Genomic DNA, 18936 nt, shown 5'->3' on the forward strand with positions numbered 1-18936 from the left:
AAGTGGAGGTTGTAGGTTCTTCTCCAAGATCCATGACTTCACTAGCCATGGTTAATTGGCTAGGTTTCCAGTGCCAGGTGTGATTTTCCTCTTGTTGAGTGGGTCTTAAGTCTGATTAGCGAGTTGCTGGTTATCCTCAAGGCGTGTGTGCCACTACTGCACCCTTAAAGTTTCCATGCTGTGCTGGTCATTGTTGTGGTTCATAGGCATCATAGCTGGGTATAACTGTTGGTTTTTCTCCTGTTTTTGGAAGCTTGCATGAAATGTTCTGGTTCTATGAAAGCTAGTCATCAGAGCAGTTCTTCAGGTCAGTTCCAGCTGAGAGGCATCTGGGCCTTGCTTTAGCAATAGGGACACTCCACCTTGGGACTGGGAGGGCAATCAAGGGCTATAATGTTTTAGGAGTCAGTCTCTTGGAGAATCCTGACCTGGTGCTGGGAATTCTGTCAGATTACCTGTAACACATTCTTAGCAGTACATTTCTATCATTGGACCTCTGTCTTTATTAATCCTATAATTATTTTCATAAAATAAATTTCTACAAGTAAAATCCAAAATTTATAATGGCTGAAGTATTTCTATTTAAGAAATAGTTTTGTGGCTAGAGAAACTGCTCAGTCAGTAAAGTGTAAGCTTCAACACCTGAGTTTGAACGTCCAGCACCCACGTAGAGCCGGGCAGGGTAGTACCCAGCTGAAATCCTAGTGCAGGAGGATCGCTGGCGTTGCTGTTGAGCCAACCTAATCAAATTGGTGAGCTCGATGATTGGTGAGATCATGACTCAAAAAATAAGGTAGAGAGAAATGTAGGCCTCCTGTCTACACACACATGTGCACATGCAAATGAACACATACACACACACAGAATAGGTTTTGTGCTATTAAAATTCCTCAAAAATGAATGAAGTATATCCATTTCTCCATGTGCTAAAAAGCACCATTATAATTTACTTAAAAGTATTTAATGAAAAATTAAGTGTTTGCTTAAATTTTTATATCTGAAATTGACTGTTTTGTCTATTTGCTCCTATATATAATTAAATTGCCAGAATTCTTTAATCTTTAACTGTGTTTCAAAATAACATCATTTTGTTTTTCAATCTAGTTGAGTGTCCTTTTTATTGGTAAAGTATTTAATTATGTTTCTCTTAAACTTAGAAATGTTAAATTCTGTTGCTTACTCTAAATAGCAGACATTAGAAGATGTAAACTACCAGGACAGTTTTATAGTCTTCAGCATTAAACCCAAAGGCGTTATCAGACATAAGCGCTATCATATTACTTATGTTCTTTCTTTCCATGTGTAATTGTGCACATGTGTCTGTAGACGCCAGTAGTCAAACTCGGGCATTGTTCATTAGACATTGTGCACTTTGGTTTTTGAGATACCACCTCTCATTGGCCTGGAGCTTCCCAGTTAGGCTAGGCTGGCTCACCACCACACCCAGGAATCCCTGTCTCTGCCTCTCAGCACTGGGATTACAAGCACACATCACATGGTAAGCGTTTTACATGGGTGCTGGAATCAAACTCAAGTCCTCATGTTTGCTTGGCAAACACTTTAGTCTGTACCGTTCGCCAGCTCCCCATGTGCTTTCTGTATAGCTGTCATTAGCCCGAGCTTTTGAATTTATTGCTATTTACTAGGTTAATATTCACATTATGTGATGCTTTTGAATATTGGTGTCCTCTTAAAACTTTAATTGAGCTTAAAAACTTCTATTTGAAGTGCTTACTCTGGAAGATTTTAGCCATAATGCAGATATCATGTAGATTTCTGTGAGAGAAGAGGCAAGAAGGAAAACAGAAGAAACCTAGCAATCCATGGCCATTTCAGACTAGAACAAAAGTTTTCACGCCCATTCTGAGATCAGGAAAGCCGTCACTGGGCCAGTGTAGTTAACAGTCAGATTGATAATGGTAGTCAAAACTTCATAACTGAACCATTAAAGTAAAAATTATAAGTAATCCATTAAACTAAAATAGTGTGACCTAACTTCTTACAACGATTTGCACTGCTCAATCAGGTCTTTTTGTATTAAGTTAAATTACTTGTGTCCTGTTTCTCACAAAGTCTTCTCTCACCCACTTGCCTTCTCAGGGGCTTTGCTCCATTGCTTTTCTGCTGCGGCCCATCTTTTCTATGGTGGATCATTTCTTCAGTGTCCTAAGAAATCTCATCGTAAAATGCAAGCCTGGCTTGACCACATGTCTTGTTTACTCACCCACCATCTGTTTCTCTGCTATTCATGTCTACACATCTTAAATATGCTGTAGTCTCTACACATGCATTCACTCCCAAGTACATTCTGCACGGCTTTCGACTAACCTGCTCTTGTCGAGGTTGGCAGTTGGTAGTACATTGCCATTCCTGAACCCGTTCTCTCCTTTCTTGACGCTCTGCGGTCTCCTTTGGTTGTAGCTCCTATGCTACAAATCCTTTTTTTTTTCTAAGTTTATTCTTCAGCTGTCAAGTAAATGTTCTATATCAGTTAAATCAAATAAGTTGATAGTGTTGTTCAAGGCTCCTATATCTTTGCTGATTTTTTTGTATACTTGAGCTGTCAATTGCTAAATGAAAGTTGAAATATTTATCTATACTTGTACTGTTTCTTAATTGTGTCAGCTTTGTATTCTATGCATTGTAGATTTCTGCTAGTGAATAAAATGTAGTATTGTCTTCTGGATGAATTGATATGATACTATTTTGACATGTCCTTTGATAGTGATCTATAAGACTTCAAAGCTTTGCCATTTTTTTTTTATTTATTAAGTACTCAGAACGGTGAAATTGCCATTCAGTTACAATTAAATTAAGAATTCTTATGGCTTCTTGAACCCACATCTTTATTTGTATGAAGTGAATCTTGTTATTTCTAGTCATCACCTGATCTGAAGTCTACAGTGTCTGGTTTTAATACATTAATTCCCTCTTTCTTAGTTTACCCTTTGTACTGAATATAAATGTTTACATCCTCTTCTACTTTTATTTTATATTTAAAGTAGTTTTCTCCTAGTAAGAGTCCAGTTTTGCTTTTTTAAAAAAAAATCTTTGTGCCTGCATATTTGTGTGAATACACATGTGGAGGCCAAAGGACCGCCCACAGGTGTTGGTTGTCGTCTTCCACCTTGAGACAAGTGTCTTGTTGGCTACTATAATAGGCCAAGCTGGCTGGCCCAGAAGCTCCTAGGAAGTCTCCTATTCCCTCCTACAGGGACTGTGAATAGTACAACCATATTGGCCTAACCTGGGTTCTGGAAATCCAAACTCAAATATTTTACACTTGAACAGCAAGCACTGGACCAACTGAGCCATCTACCCTGCCAAAGTCTTACTTTGTAACCAGTATGAAATCTCTTTAACATAAGCATCCGTATGATGTCATCAATGTGACTGGATTTGCACCTGTGATTCTACTTGACTACTTTTGTTCAAAACAGAAACAAAATAGCAAAGCTTTTATTATTTTTCCTTTATTTGGGATTCAGTGTTTTTAGGATTTCATCTACTCTTTCTACTAGTAGCTTCCTCATATACTTCTTTTAAAAAGTTAAATGATCATTCTGCTTTCAAAATAAATCTTTAGCTTCTTATAAATTCTCTTCCAGTAATATTGTACAACTCTGTGTGTAATTGAGAACCTCACAGTGTTACTGCTGCTTCCATCTTCCTGCCTACCTCTGTGTACTTTTTTTCTTCCACTCTGAGAATCAACATTAACTTTGAGAATCAACATTTCTTGTCTAGGCTGTTGATAGCTTTTTTTCTTTTTTCCATACTCAGTTTTAAAGAATGTATCTACTAGATATAGGGTTATGGTCTTCAAGGTTATACTTGTTTTTGACAAGTTTGTCAGGGAGTAATCTTCATTCCCTTGTATTTAGTGTTCCTTTTAGTATTCAACTAATTTAGAGTACAGGTGTATGTATATCCTTCTTGGAAACTGCTTATTTATTTTCTGACTTCTCTGACCCAAATAATAACACAGAAACTATTTTAATTACAGCACTGTTTGGCCAATAGCTTAGGCATATTCTTAGCTAGCTCTTACATCTTAATTACCTGTTTCTATTAATTTGTGTATTTCCACAAGGCTGTGGCTTACTGATAAAGTTTCAGCATCTCTCTCCTTCGGCAACTACATGCCTTTGTCTTCTTTCCTCCTCTATCTATACTTGGAATTCCCACCCTGCTGTATTCTGCCGTGCCATAGGCCAAAGTAGCTTCTTTATTAGCCAATGATAATAAAGTATATTCATAGCATACAGAGGGGAATCGCCCATCAGAGTCTTTTGATGGTATAGTTGTCATCAAGTCTTTAAACCTTTAGCTATTAGTTTTGTGCCTTTTCTACTGTCTTCCTGAGTCCAATTACATACATATTAGACTACTTGATACAATGTCATAAGTTACTGAACCTTCATTCATTTTGGTTTTCCATGGCATAGATTTTGTCATGTGTTCAAATTTGCCTGTCTTCCTTTCTGTAGTAATAAGCTATTCTCATTCAATAAAAAAAAGTCATTTAAGTATTGCTTTAGCATACAAGTTTCTGTTTTTACCTACTGGTTTTCCTACTAGTTTAGGGTCTTTTCATCTTGCTCCTCATATGTTCTGTAATTGTTTAAAGCTGGACATCATAAATATCACCTGGCGAGTATCTGGGGTCTGTTGTCATACTTTTAACATGTGTTAGGCTTTTTCAGATAGTCCATTTACCTCTCAGTCCATTTTATATTTTCAAGCTTTTTCAGCTTTACTGGAGCAGATATAAAATTATTTACCATAGAGCTAGTTCAGCTCCACAGCATGCCCAGATATTCACTGAAGACACTCCTCACATCTAGTCAAAGTTCAGTCGTCTCCTCTACCTGCATGAGCCTTGAAAATTCTTCAGCCTTCTTAACCACTCTTCCTCACTCCATTTCCATCTGTAACCTTTTGCCCCAATTCAAACCAGAGCCATTTTTAATGTTAGGTATCATATCAAGTGGAGAGTTTCACTCTACATGTACATGTAAGACCTTGCAGGGTTTTGCATCCTTTTTGCCTAGTGGAACTCAGTCTTCATTTTGTTAGTCTAGGAAGTTCACACAGACTTCAGGTATGTCCTTTCAGACAGAAGACCAGTTTAATGGCTGGATACATCTCATTTGTTTCTGTCACCCCGGAATCACTGTCTTAGTTGCATGTTGTTTAGTGTCTACATTGTTTTATCTCTTTTATCCAGTTTTCTAGTTGTTTTGTGGGAGGCTACGTCTAGCCCTTGATAGTCTTTCACAGCAAGAACAGGAGTCCTCAGTAGATAAATGTTAGTTTGTCAAGGCCATGTCTTGAGCCTTTCTGCTAGCACTGCCCCACAAATACTCTCTGACCTTAATTAAAGTGGGGACACATTTTATTAATCAAATCTTTCTGCTGTCACTTGCATATTTAGTCCACCCACTAGCCATGTCATCCAGTTGTTTTTTAACTAATCTTCCTCATTCTGTTTCTTTGCCCCAATTCAAACCTGAAGCATTTTTAATGTTAGCTATTATATCACATCAGTACTATGCTTAAGACCTGAGGTTTTCTGCTGCTGTTAAAACTGCATTCCTTCTTCACCATGGTCTGTAAGATTTGACAAGACATTAACCACCTCTCTGACTCACCTCCCAGTTGCTCTCATCCCTTTCCCTTGATAGTCAAACCCTTCCTATGTTAGAGACTTTGCCTTGACCCAGATTGAGCTTCTCTTTATTCTTTTCAATTCTAATGCATTTTTATAGTGTTTCTCTGTAGCTTTGGAGCCTGTCCTGGAACAACTCTTGTAGACCAGGCTGGCCTTGAACTCACAGAGGTCTGCCTGCCTTTGCCTCCCGAGTGCTGGGATTAAAGGCATGTACTACCAAACCCCAATGAATTCTAACTCATTTTTTACTTTCAGGGATCATTTCTCAAATGTTATCTTCACAAGCCTTGAGCACAGTAATTTCCATCCAAAGTTACCTTTTTATTTATTTTATAATTCATAGAATTCATCTTATTTTTTGTTTATCTTCCGCTAGAATATTATCTCCTTCAGGCTAAGAACCTTACTTACAAATTTTACACACACCAACACACACACATACACACACATATTCATAGTTATAGCCCATGGCTTAGACTATAATGAATGATAGATAAATATTTGGTAACTAAATGGATGAATAGCAGACATATGGCCCTCCCTGCCATAGCAGACTGAAACTATGCGTCAAAATAAATAATCCCTCCCTTTAAAAAAATGTACATATGAGCCAATGAAATGATCCAATGTGTATATGTAATTACCTCCAAGCCAGACAACCCAAGTTCAGTACCCAGGACCCACATGGTTAAAAAAATAAAAAACCCAACAACTCCTGCAAGTTATCCTATTACTTCCAGTAGTGCACCATGGCACACAAATGTGTACCTACCCACATGCAAACATATGATTAAAAAATTTAAATATATACATACATGAACATAATTAAAATAGTGATGAGTGAGACTGCTGGTTCATAGTCTAGCTGAAGTCTTTTAGTTGTTGAAGTGCCTTAGTTTCTCATATGTAAAGTAGGGGTAATAATGGTTTGTTGCCCATAGAATACTAAAAGAGTGAGACCAAGTAAGCGAAGCACTTCTGTTCTGCTTGTTTTTCTAGCTGTGTACTCAGTAAGTGTTAGATGCCATCACCAAGGAGGATGAGAATTACAGGAACTCTTAGCAGTTGCAGGAGTCTCTAAGACAGTAATTGTGCACTGTAAGCTTTGTTTATTTCATTGACCTCAAAGTACATTCCTATAGATAATAATATACATTTTTTTCAAAGCTCTGAGGAAGGCATTTCTACTGTAATGAGGGGTAAGCAGGTTGTATTTAACATGATTAAACATTACACAGGATGTACAGTCAAAATTACATGATACCCTGTTAATATGTACAATTTTTATGTTTTAAAATCAATTTAAGAAAATAAAACTAGTTAACAAATAAACTGAAAAAAAGAAACTGAAGTACATTCTTGATTGTGCTTCATCTTTCAATATCCAGTACATATAAAAAAGTTAGTTCCTAAAAGGCATTGTGTATACTAGAAATAATCACATCAGGAATCTATTCACCTATGACAGTTACTTAATGCAAGATCTATTAGTACAAAAATATTTGTCTTCAGTTTATGCTAATATTCCTTTGTGGCCTCGCCTTGCTTTGTGCACAGTGTGAGAAACTCTCCAGAAAACTTTATGTATTCATCTTAAGAATGTCATTGCAAATGTTGTTTGGCACATCTGTGTCTTTCATGGTCCTAAACTGGGTTAAGTGAATCATTAGCATCCATTCAGTCGATGCTTATCAAGTGGTAGTGTATGCTAGGTGCTCTGTGATAGTAATGATACGATGTTTGTAAACTGAGTTAGGTAAATCATTAGCATCCATTCAGTAGACGCACATCAAGCTGTACTGTACGCTAGGTGCGATGTTTATAATAATGATGTGATGTTTGTAACCAAGAGAGGGAGTGAATAAGTGGAAAACAGTTGTGACAGTTCCTGTAGTGGAGAAATGAAAATGGATAGTGTGCCAGCAAAGAAGAAATGCTTAAGTCTGCATCAGGGTTAAAAAAGGAAGGTTTGGTGCAGAAGTTTGAAAGGTCTGGACCTTCAAGAGCATTTAAAGCAAAGCAAGTTGGCATGGAGCAGCACAGTGTGCTTGAGGTACTGGGGCCTGTGAAGGAGCTGAGGCTGGAGCAGAGACTCGCCAGTTAAGAACTCTAGCTGTTCTTCCCAGCTTGTTTCCCAGAACCCACATACATGGTGGCTCACTCTGTGTAACCGCAGTCCCAGGGAATCTAGGGGTCTCCTCTGGCCTTTGCACTTACTGTACACATGTGACACGCAGACTGACATGCAGGCAAGCACTCACACACATTTAAAAAAGCAAAAACCAAAACTTTGTTAAAATCTCAAAGTGTGAATAAAGTAGTTTACCAGTCATTTTTGTTCCTAATCAATAGTTTTCAAATGTGTGGCTTAGTCAGAGCTTTGTGGGGGGGACGGATGGGGAGAGATTGTATATGTATTTTTTCAAATAAGAAACACACTTTCTGAAGAGATCAAAGTGTTTGTCGGCTCAGATTATTTTTGTCTCCTTGCTCGTCTCCTATCCTCTGCCGCACAGCTTAATAGACATATCTTCAGAAGTCTAAGAGTCAGGAAATACTAAGGCATACATCGAATGTACTTTAAATAGGTCGTTTTGCAAAGCCCAAATGTAGTATTAGTAAACTGAATTGTACAGTTATGCACACACACGGATAGTAATTAGTGTTTTAGTTGATCACTGTAAGACAGGACAGGTAAGGAGACTAATACTTTGATGGCCGTTGTCCATCAGTGGGGATGTAAGCGATGGCTGAAGCAAGCACAAGTCTGTTCTGCCTTTCACACTATTTCCTTATACAGTGGTCCAGACAAGTTGAAGACTATACCCAAGTACATAAATTGTAGTTAAGACTGTGTATTATCTACCAGCGAGCCATTAGCAACTGCTACAGTAGTCGCTAACTTTAAGTAAAAGATTTATCTATGTCAGAGTCAAAGTGAAATGAGAGTTATAAACTGTACTGCATTTCTGAGGCTAGGAAATATGAGTTGTTTAGGGGAAGCTTTTCCTGGTTTGGGCTCTGGAAAGATTTCTCTTCTGGAGGTTTCTTTGTCCGGGACTCATTTTCCACCCAGGCTGGCTGCAAGCTTTCTACTTGTCTGTCTGTGCTTGCCGAGGACAGGTGTGCGTCACCACAGCTGCTGCCTCCTTTAGATTTAGTAGTAAGTGATGGCTTCACGTCTGTTTCTTCTGCAAACAGAGAAGCACATTTCCTAAGGTAATTAAGTTCAGTGGATTGGTTTTAAAAATGTGGGTATAACAGTAAATGGATAGTCTCAACAGTAAATTTCAGAAAGTCTAAATAAAGTTATACTTTCCTCAGGATCTTGCTGGATTATCAGAGGAACAAAGCCCTTGCTTTTCTAACAGGCCCATTTTACAGTGTGGCTCACAACAATGGTTATGCTTGTGGTGTCCTGCAAGGGCATAGATATGTGGGTGGTTGACTTAGACGGCAAGTAAGGAGATGATAAGGTTAATAACTGTGATAGAGATGGACTAATTTCACCAAGACTCTAGCCTGGACAAGTAACTAGTCATTTTGTTGAAGGTGCAGGAATTTCTAGTCAAACCTCTTTATAGAATTTTGTGTTCTACTGGTAGAGTATTCATTCTAAAAAATTCTTCAATATGGAGTATTTGACAATCTGGACAGAGTTGAGAAAGATACACTTTTGGCATGCACAGTAGGCCTGGCCGTTTCCTGGGCTGTTTGAGTCACTTTATATCTCCTCGTTTGCTATTCGAAATAGTAGCAGTGCTTCCAGAGAGCGTCAGGTGTGAGTCTCAATGCCTTTATGATAAACTGTTATTATGAATGCTTTGTCACACACAGGTGCAAACAGAGAGACAACTAAAGAGCTTCAGTGGGCAGCATCCAGTTAGACTGTGACGGGGCAGCTAGTACAGTTTTGTTCTTTACTCTCTGACAGAAGGAAGTACCAGTTACAATCTTGCCCATGCCTAGTTTGTGGGGGGAAAGATCATATTTTTGGAGTAATATGGAGTATTCTTAATTTTCTGTTGTTACTATAACTAACTCACTAAAATTCAAGCAAATACATATTTAGGATTAGAAAACAGCCCCTGTTTCCATTATCTCTTGAGTAATTCAGCCTACTTTGATTTTACAAAGATGGCTAATAAATGTATAATACTAATTATCCATATAGGATAATCAACTTTGCCAACAACGTGTGCAGTGTCCCCCATGTTGTTTCAGCAACAGTAGCATAACAATCTCATGCTCATGATCCTGTTGTCACCCATACACAAGAGCAACTTGTCCACAGTCATATAGTGAACTCCTGTAGCCATTAAGTACCAGAGCTATTCCCCAGAGGTTTTCACCCAAGAAACGTGCTTTCATATTGCAGCAATGCCTACAAGAACTTGTAGAGAGAAAAACCTAAAATTTGTATTTTAATGACTGTTAAGGAAAATTATTGGTGTATTTCATCCCTAAATTACTATTGTTTTCAGGGTTAATTCATTCCATTAGAACAAAAGGAGTGCAGTAGGCAACTATGTCTTAACTCCTTTTCAAATCCTCAGCCTTAAGATTGCAAGAGAGAGAGTGGGGGAGAGAGAGAAGGCCCAAGAGTCAGCCAGATGACATCCACAGCATGGGTTCTCTTTCTGGTACAGCTAGAAGTGTCTGATTGTACCGCAGTGAGCAGCTCTCGAGTCAGCCATAGGTTATGCAGCATGAGCTTCATCCGTTTGAGCTCCAGCTTCAGGACACTCTAAGTTAGACCTGCTTTTTCCTGAGTACATGTCAATCTATACTTTGAAATCCATTTTTAAATAATAAATATCTCTTTTAATAAATTCAGCAGTTATTTATAAAGGTTCCTGAGGGAACAATGTTGAGTATTTATGGTAGTAATCAGAGGCTGAACAAAATGCCCCCATAGCAAACTACTATATAGTATAGCTAGAGGATTACTAATTCATAGTTTATATTAAAACTTAAAAGGATTAAAAGAATTCTTTGATGTAGAATTTGATGTGCAGTCAGTAGTAACACTAACACTTAATTCATTCACTGCCCTGTATGATTCCCTTATTTTTAGGGGGAAAAAGCTAATTAATACTAAAAGTGAAGGAAACAGCATTTGAAATGTAAGCTTCCCTAAAGCCTTGCTCTTGTTTAAATTTATAACAGTGCCAAATGCACTCTGGTATGAAGAGTTGAGGGGAATCTATACCTGAAGTAAGCGCTCAAGCAGTGCTTTGAATCACCTGGTCTGTTTAGGATTTCTTTCCATTAGAGCTAAGACAATAGAATATACTGTAAGCAACGTAAAAAAAAAAGCCAAGAGAATCAAAACAGAAAAATGAAGGGATCTAGGACTATACCTCAGGGGTTTAATCTGGGTTTAACGTGCTCACGGCCTTAGCACCAGCAGATGAGAACAGAAATGTTCTGATATAATGTTTTTCCTGCGGAGAAAGATGAAGATCCGTTTAAAACTTAAAAGCCAGACTGCAGTGGCAGCACGTAACTGCAATTCCACATGCTGCAGAGGGCAAGGCAGGAAGACTGTTAACTTCAGCCCAGCCCAGCCAGCATCTACACAGATGCATGCAGTCTGTGAAGGAGGCCTACAAGGAGTTCTGTGGACACAAAGGTGTGTCCTACAAATACACCAGGAAATGAGTATTATCCTTGAGAAGAGCTAAGGTGTCAAATTACATGGCCTTTTGAAATACTGTCCTGATGGAATTATTTCATGATAGGATATAAAGTTATATTAATATGCGTAGTGGCACATACATGGAACTGTAGGATTTGGTCAACAGAAGCAGAAGGATTACATCCTGGGCTAAGTATTGGGGAGGTATTTTAACTACTGAAAGATATAAATTAAAATTGAGATGTATTTCTTTGGATAAGCTAAAGTTTTCTCAGCCTAAATATATGTATGGCATTCTCAAGTATAAGTATATAATTAATTTATTCTGTTCATTTGTGTTGATTAGCAATCAATTGCAAGATGCCTACGTTATATCTTCTGGCTTATTATACATATATATGTATATAATACGTATATATATCTATATATCCCAGATCTCAGGAAGTCGGAAGCCGCATGTGGGTGCAGCTGCAGCCAGCCCAGCACTGGAGGCAGTGGGAGGCCCTGGGAGAGCCGCCCTAGCAGCACCGCGGCTGTCACTCAGGGCTGTAGCAAGTGGGGTTTGTTTTGCTGTGTTTGTTGTTGTTATTAACCATTTTTGCCAGTTTCACCGGTTTGTAACTGATAACCATTTTCCCTAATTGCTATAATATATGAACTATGTCCAAATAATAGGAACATATCCTTTGTTATTCTGAAAAGGTTGCACTAATAAGATTGACCAGATATGCAAATTTCCATTAATATGTTAAGCACTGCGTTTTCTTCAAAGCCTTCCCTCTAACACCTAGTTATTTTCAGGGCCTGGTACTCAAATTCCACTATCAGATTCCTCTAGGAACTTGTGTTTACAGTTACTTGTTTCGTGTCCTGACTGTCACATTCTAATTGTTGAAAGGCTGGCTAGTAGAGACTCTTCCTGGTATTCTTGCTTTTGTCCAACACTGATCGAAATGTCAACACCTACACTGTATGTGATTTTTCTTAGTACAGTTGGCTGAGTTCCTTCTCAGTGTTGTTATAAATGATTCAGAGCTTGTCCTTAGAGCCTTCTCTTTGACCCCACTCAGCCCTGTTCTCGGGGATGCAGTCAGGTTGTCTTTACACTGATGGAAGGTCCCTGGTTTAACAAACCACATAGCTAGCAGCAGCTCCTAGGAGCAAGTGGTGCGCAGGTTTCCGATCGTACGTGAAGTGGCTCAGCACAGTCCGGACAATTCTCTTCTGCTTTCAGCAAGTCTGCACAGGGAGAGTTGACCCGGTAAGGGGGTGAACTGCAGGATGGGTGAGAGGGAACAAGGGCACGTCTCACACTGCCTGATTCCCAGCAGACTTACTTTTCCAGGCCATGTGTGTCTCTGCAGAAACCACTCCCACTCTTTAAAAGGTGACCGGCACGATTTCTTTGCTACAGCCCAGTCATTACTTACAAGTTTAATTTTCTTTGTAAAAATAATCTAAAGCTGAATTTTTAATCTAAAATTTTTTGACAATTTCTTATGAATTTGCATCATTGCCATCCCTCCATCCCTCTCCAGCTCCTTCTGTGTACTCCCACATCCTCCCAAACTCATGATCTCTATTATTATTATTATTATCATTATTATCATTATTATCATTATTATTATTATTGGCACACACAGATACATATGTGTATTTGAGTTCATTTAGTGTTACTTATATGAGCCATATTTTAAGAAAATTAGTTTCTAACCTCAGGCAAGTCACCTTTGAATCCTTTAAATCTAAATATATAATTTAAATATTGTATTATCTCTGATTTTTGTCCTTCTGCTTTTAATTCTCTTCCTCCTAATAAGCAATCTGTCACCCTCTTTGTAGATGCTGAGGACGTGCTCACTCCCAGATCTTTCCAAGCTGTTCAGAACCCTGATGGACGTTCCCACTGTAGGAGATGTTCATCAGGACAGTCTGGAGATAGAGGAGCTTGAAGATGAGCACAGTAAAGATTCCGAAGACACGTGAGTACAGAGCCATTAACAAATGCGATTGCCGCTGTGATGTCTGAGCTTCTGAAGAGTCCAGAGAGCATGGCCTACAGCTGGCTTCTCATCACCCTTCAAGTTCTTACAACTTAGTCAAATACAGTCGGCCTCTTGATTCTGGATATCTGCTTCTAAATAATTACTACCTCATCTGATGCATATGAAACATTTATATTTGTGTTCACTGTCTTTTCCCCCATTGACGTCCATCTAGTACACTGATGCGACTATAGTAAGAGATTACTAAATAGTGATTAAATTAATTTTCCCAGGGTAATGACTACAGTCTCCATTATACTAGGAATGAAGTGAGAAGTTGGGAAGTATTAAATGCTCCGCATTTTCTCAGGAAAATGCCTGAAAGCTTCATATCTGCCTTGTGACATGTTTCATTTTAGGCTGTATCAGTGGTAAGGTAGAGTAGTTATTTTATTTGTGTGATATATGTGGGAGTGGGGGGCAGGGTAACCATGAGAGAGAGAGTGTATGTTGTGTGTAACTTCATTGTTTTCACAAAATTCCTATCTTGTGATTCATGTGGATTATAGCACTCAGGAAGGAAGTGTAATGATATTTCTGAAAGTTAAGGGAAATGTTGGCCAAGCCTCAGATAAAAATCATTCTTGACCTCTTCAGTTTTAGCCTTTCAAGCACGTCAGGCAAGTATCACTAACGTGGGGGAGCTAAAACCTAAGTATCCTGTCATGAAGTGCTAGGAAAAGTGTCGTGTAGGGTCTAGTGCTGGAGATGCAGGGCTGTAGCTCTGGGGTAGAGGAGCTTAGCTCGGGCGAGGCCCAGTTTGAGGCAGGATCGCTGCACCTGGCATTGTTACTTTGCAAGTTCCTAACAAGCTGTCCGTTCTCATCAGTCCTCATAGAGACCTGTGAGTGGTTGGGAGGGACCCTTTCGTCATGCTTCAGTGTGCTCACTGGCCGACACAATGTTTAGCACCTGGGTGGTTGCAAATTGCTAGGTAATGGATTTTGCGGAGGGTTTTTCCCAAATAGAACTAAAATGAACAGTTTTTTTTTTTTAATTTTTATTTATTTATTTATTAAAGATTTCTGTCTCTTCCCCACCGCCGCCTCCCCTTTCCCTCCCCCTCCCCCAATCAAGTCCCCCTCCCTCGTCAGCCCAAAAAGCAATCAGGGTTCTCTGCCCTGTGGGAAGTCCAAGGACCACCCACCTCCATCCAGGTCTAGTAAGGTGAGCATCCACGAAACTGCCTAGGCTCCCACGAAACCAATAGGTCCAGTAGAATCAAAAACCCGTTGCCATTGTTCTTGAGGTCTCAGTAGTCCTCCTTGTCCGCTATGTTCAGCGAGACCAGTTTTGACCCAGGCTTTTTCAGACCCAGGCCAGCTGGCCTTGGTGAGTTCCTGATAGAACATCCCCATTGTCTCAGTGTATGGGTGCACCCCTCGCGGTCCTGAGTTCCTTGCTTGTGCTCTCTCTCCTTCTGCTCCTGATTTGGACCTTGAGATTTCAGTCCGGTGCTCCAATGTGGGTCTCTGTCTCTGTCTCCTTTCATCGCCTGATGAAGTTTAATATTCAGGAGGATGCCTATATGATTTTCTTTGGGTTCTCCTTCTTATTTAGCTTCTCTAAGAACCCGAATTATAGGTTCAATGTCCTTTATTTATGGCTAGAAACCAAATATGAGTGAGAACATCCCATGTTCCTCTTTTTGGGTCTGGCTTACCTCACTCAGGATGGTGTTTTCTATTTCCATCCATTTGCCTGCAAACTTCAAGAAGTCCTTGTTTTTTACTGCTGAGTAGTACTCTAATATGTATATATTCCATACTTTCTTCATCCATTCTTCAATTGAAGGGCATCTAGGTTGTTTCCAGGTTCTGGCTATTACAAACAATGCTGCTATAAACATAGTAGAGCATATACTTTTGTTGTGTGATAAGGCCTCTCTTGGGTATATTCCCAAGAGTGGTATTGCTGGGTCCATGGGTAGGTTGATCCCAAATTTCCTGAGAAACCTCCACACTGCTTTCCAGAGTGGTTGCACAAGTTTGCATTCCCACCAGCAATGGATGAGTGTACCCCTTTCTCCACAACCTCTCCAGCAAAGGCTATCATTGGTGTTTTTGATTTTCGCCATTCTGACAGGTGTAAGATGGTATCTTAAAGTTGTCTTGATTTGCATTTCCCTGATCGCTAAGGAAGTTGAGCATGACCTTAGGTGTCTTTTGGCCATTTGAACTTCTTCTGTTGAGAGATCTCTGTTCAACTCAGTGCCCCATTTTATAATTGGGTTGATTAGCCTTTTACGGTCTAGTTTCTTGAGTTCTTTATATATTTTGGAGATCAGACCTTTGTCAGTTGTGGGGTTGGTGAAGATCTTCTCCCAGTCAGTGGGTTGCCTTTCTGTCTTAGCAACAGTGTCCTTTGCTTTACAGAAGCTTCTCAGTCTCAGGAGGTCCCATTTATTCAATGAGGCCCTTACTGTCTGTGCTGCTGGGGTTATACGTAGGAAGTGGTCTCCTGTGCCCACGTGTTGTAGAGTACTTCCCACTTTCTCTTCAATCAGGTTCAGTGTGTTTGGACTGATATTGAGGTCTTTCACCCACTTGGACTTGAGTTTTGTGCATGGTGATAGATATGGGTCTATTTTCATTCTTCTACAGATTGACATCCAGTTTTGCCAGCACAATTTGTTGAAGATGCTCTCTTTTTTCCATTGTATACTTTTAGCTCCTTTATCGAAAATCAGGTGTTCATATGTTTGTGGGTTAAAGTCAGGGTCTTCTATTCGATTCCATTGGTCGACTTCTCTGTTTTTATGCCAATACCAAGCTGTTTTCAATACTGTAGCTCTGTAATAGAGTTTGAAGTCAGGGATGGTAATGCCTCCAGACGTTCCTTTATTGTATAAGATTGTTTTGGCTATCCTGGGTTTTTTGTTTTTCCATATAAAGTTGATTATTGTCTTCTCCAGATCTGTGAAGAATTTTGATGGGATTTTGATGGGGATTGCATTGAATCTATAGATTGCTTTTGGTAGAATTGCCATTTTTACTATGTTGATCCTCCCAATCCAAGAGCAAGGGAGGTCCTTCCATTTTCTGGTGTCCTCCTCTATTTCTTTCTTCAAAGACTTGAAGTTCTTGTCAAATAGATCTTTCACTTCCTTGGTCAGGGTTACCCCAAGATATTTTATGCTCTTTGTGGCTATCGTGAAAGGTGATGCTTCTGTGATTTCCCTCTCTGTTTCCTTATCCTTAGTGTATAGGAAGGCAACTGATTTTTTGGAGTTGATCTTGTATCCAGCCACGCTACTAAAGGTGTTTATCAGCTGTAGGAGTTCTTTGGTAGAATTTTTGGGGTCGCTTATGTATACTATCATGTCATCTGCAAATAACGAAAGCTTAACTTCTTCCTTTCCAATACGAATCCCCTTGATCCCCTTATGTTGTCTTATTGCTATTGCTAGAACTTCAAGCACTATATTGAAGAGGTATGGAGAGAGTGGACATCCTTGTCTTGTTCCTGATTTTAGTGGGATGGCTTTGAGTTTTTCTCCATTTAATTTAATGTTAGCTGTCGGTTTGCTGTAGATAGCTTTTATTATATTTAGGTATGACCCTTGTATCCCTATTCTCTCCAAGACCTTTATCATAAAGGGGTGTTGAATTTTGTCGAATGCTTTTTCCGCATCTAATGAAATGATCATATGGTTTTTTTCTTTCAGTCTATTTATATGGTGGATTACATTGATAGATTTGCGTATGTTGAACCAGCCCTGCATCTCTGGGATGAAGCCTACTTGATCATAATGGATAATTTTTCTGATGTGTTCTTGAATTCGGTTTGCCAGTATTTTATTGAGAATTTTTGCGTCGATATTCATGAGTGAGATAGGCCTGTAATTCTCTTTCTTGGTTGGGTCTTTGTGTGGTTTTGGTATCAGGGTAACTGTAGCTTCATAAAAGGAATTTGGCAATGACTTTTCTGTTTCTATATTGTGAAATACGTTAAGGAGTATAGGTATTAGCTCTTCTTGGAAGTTCTGGTAGAATTCTGCGTTGAACCCATCTGGTCCTGGGCTTTTTTTGGAAGGGAGATTTTTGATAACAGTTTCTAGTTCTTCGCGACTAACAGGTCTATTTAGATCATTCACCTGGTCTTGGTTTAGCTTTGGTATATGGTACTTATCTAAAAAAATGTCCATTTCTTTTGCATTTTCCAGTTTTGTGGCATACAGGCTTTTATAGTAAGATCTAATGATTCTCTGGATTTCCTCTGTGTCTGTGGTTATGTCCCCCCTTTCATTTCTGATTTTATTTATTTGCGTGTTCTCTCTCTGTTGTTTAGTTAGTTTGGATAGGGGTTTGTCGATCTTGTTGATTTTCTCCAAGAACCAACTTTTTGTTTCATTGATTCTTTGGACTGTTTTCTGTGTTTCTATTTTGTTGATTTCTGCCCTCAGTTTGATTATTTCCAGTCTTCTACTCCTTCTGGGCACCTCTGCTTCTTTTTTTTCTAAAGCTTTCAGGTGTGCCATTAAGTCCCCAATGTATGCTTTCTCTGTTTTCTTTAAGTGGGCACTTAGTGCTATGAACTTTCCTCTTAGCACTGCTTTCATCGTGTCCCATAGGTTTGAGTATGTTGTCTCTTTATTTTCATTAAATTCAAGGAAGACTTTAATTTCTTTCTTAATTTCTTCCTTGACCCAGGTGTGGTTCAGTAGTTGACTGTTCAGTTTCCATGAGTTTGTCGGCTTTCTGGGGGTAGCATAGTTGTTGCCATCTAACTTTAATCCGTGGTGATCTGATAAGACACAGGTGGACACTGATATTCTTTTGTATCTGTGGAGGTTTCCTTTGTTTCCGAGTATATGGTCAATTTTTGAGAAGGTTCCATGAGCTGCAGAGAAGAAGGTATATTCTTTCCTATTTGGGTGGAGTGTTCTGTAGATGTCTGTTAAGTCCATTTGCTTCATTACCTCCAATAATTCTCTTAATTCTCTATTAGGTTTCTGTCTGATTGACCTGTCCATTGGAGAGAGAGGTGTGTTGAAGTCTCCTACTATTAGTGTGTGTGGTTTTATGTCTGCCTTGAGTTTTAGAAATATTTCTTTTACATAAGTGGGTGCTTTTATATTAGGGGCATAGATATTCAGGATTGAGATGTCATCCTGATGAATTGTTCCTGTTATGAGTATAAAGTGTCCATCTCGATCTCTTCTGATTGATTTTAGTTTGAAGTCAGTTTTGTTGGAAATTAGTATGGCCACACCTGCTTTTTTGTTAGGACCATTTGCTTGAAAGACCTTTTCCCAACCTTTTACTCTGAGTAGATGCCTGTCTTTGTGGTTGAGATGTGTTTCTTGCAAACAGCAGAATGTTGGATCCTGTTTTCGTATCCAATCCCTTAGCCTGTGCCTTTTTATAGGTGAATTGAGACCATTAATATTAAGTGATATTAGTGACCAGTGGTTGTTTACTCCGGTTATTCTTACTGTTTTCGGTAGTAGAGTTTGTGTGTGTCCCTTCTTTGAGTTGTACTGGTGAAGGTTCGCTAGATTCCTGAGTTATTGTAGTCAGTGTTGGCAATGTTGGATTCCTTGGGTTGCGATTTTCCTTCTATTACTTTCTGTA

General features: G+C 39.1%; 1 protein-coding gene across 5 annotated transcripts in view; it reads left to right on the top strand.

The window, feature by feature from the left end:
• Nek1 (NIMA related kinase 1) overlaps positions 1–18936 on the top strand; it is a 125486-nt gene that overhangs the window by 96756 nt on the left and 9794 nt on the right. For all 5 annotated transcript variants that reach the window (XM_050161814.1, XM_050161816.1, XM_050161815.1 and 2 more), the window contains one exon: positions 13158–13297. In XM_050161814.1, the coding sequence (XP_050017771.1) occupies positions 13158–13297 (140 nt within the window). The remainder of the gene's footprint in view (positions 1–13157; positions 13298–18936) is intronic.

The sequence above is a fragment of the Alexandromys fortis genome, unplaced genomic scaffold, assembly GCF_014885135.2.
Source record: "Alexandromys fortis isolate MF-2015 unplaced genomic scaffold, M_Fortis_MF-2015_v1.1 scaffold_137, whole genome shotgun sequence".
NCBI classification, from domain to species: Eukaryota; Metazoa; Chordata; class Mammalia; order Rodentia; family Cricetidae; genus Alexandromys; species Alexandromys fortis.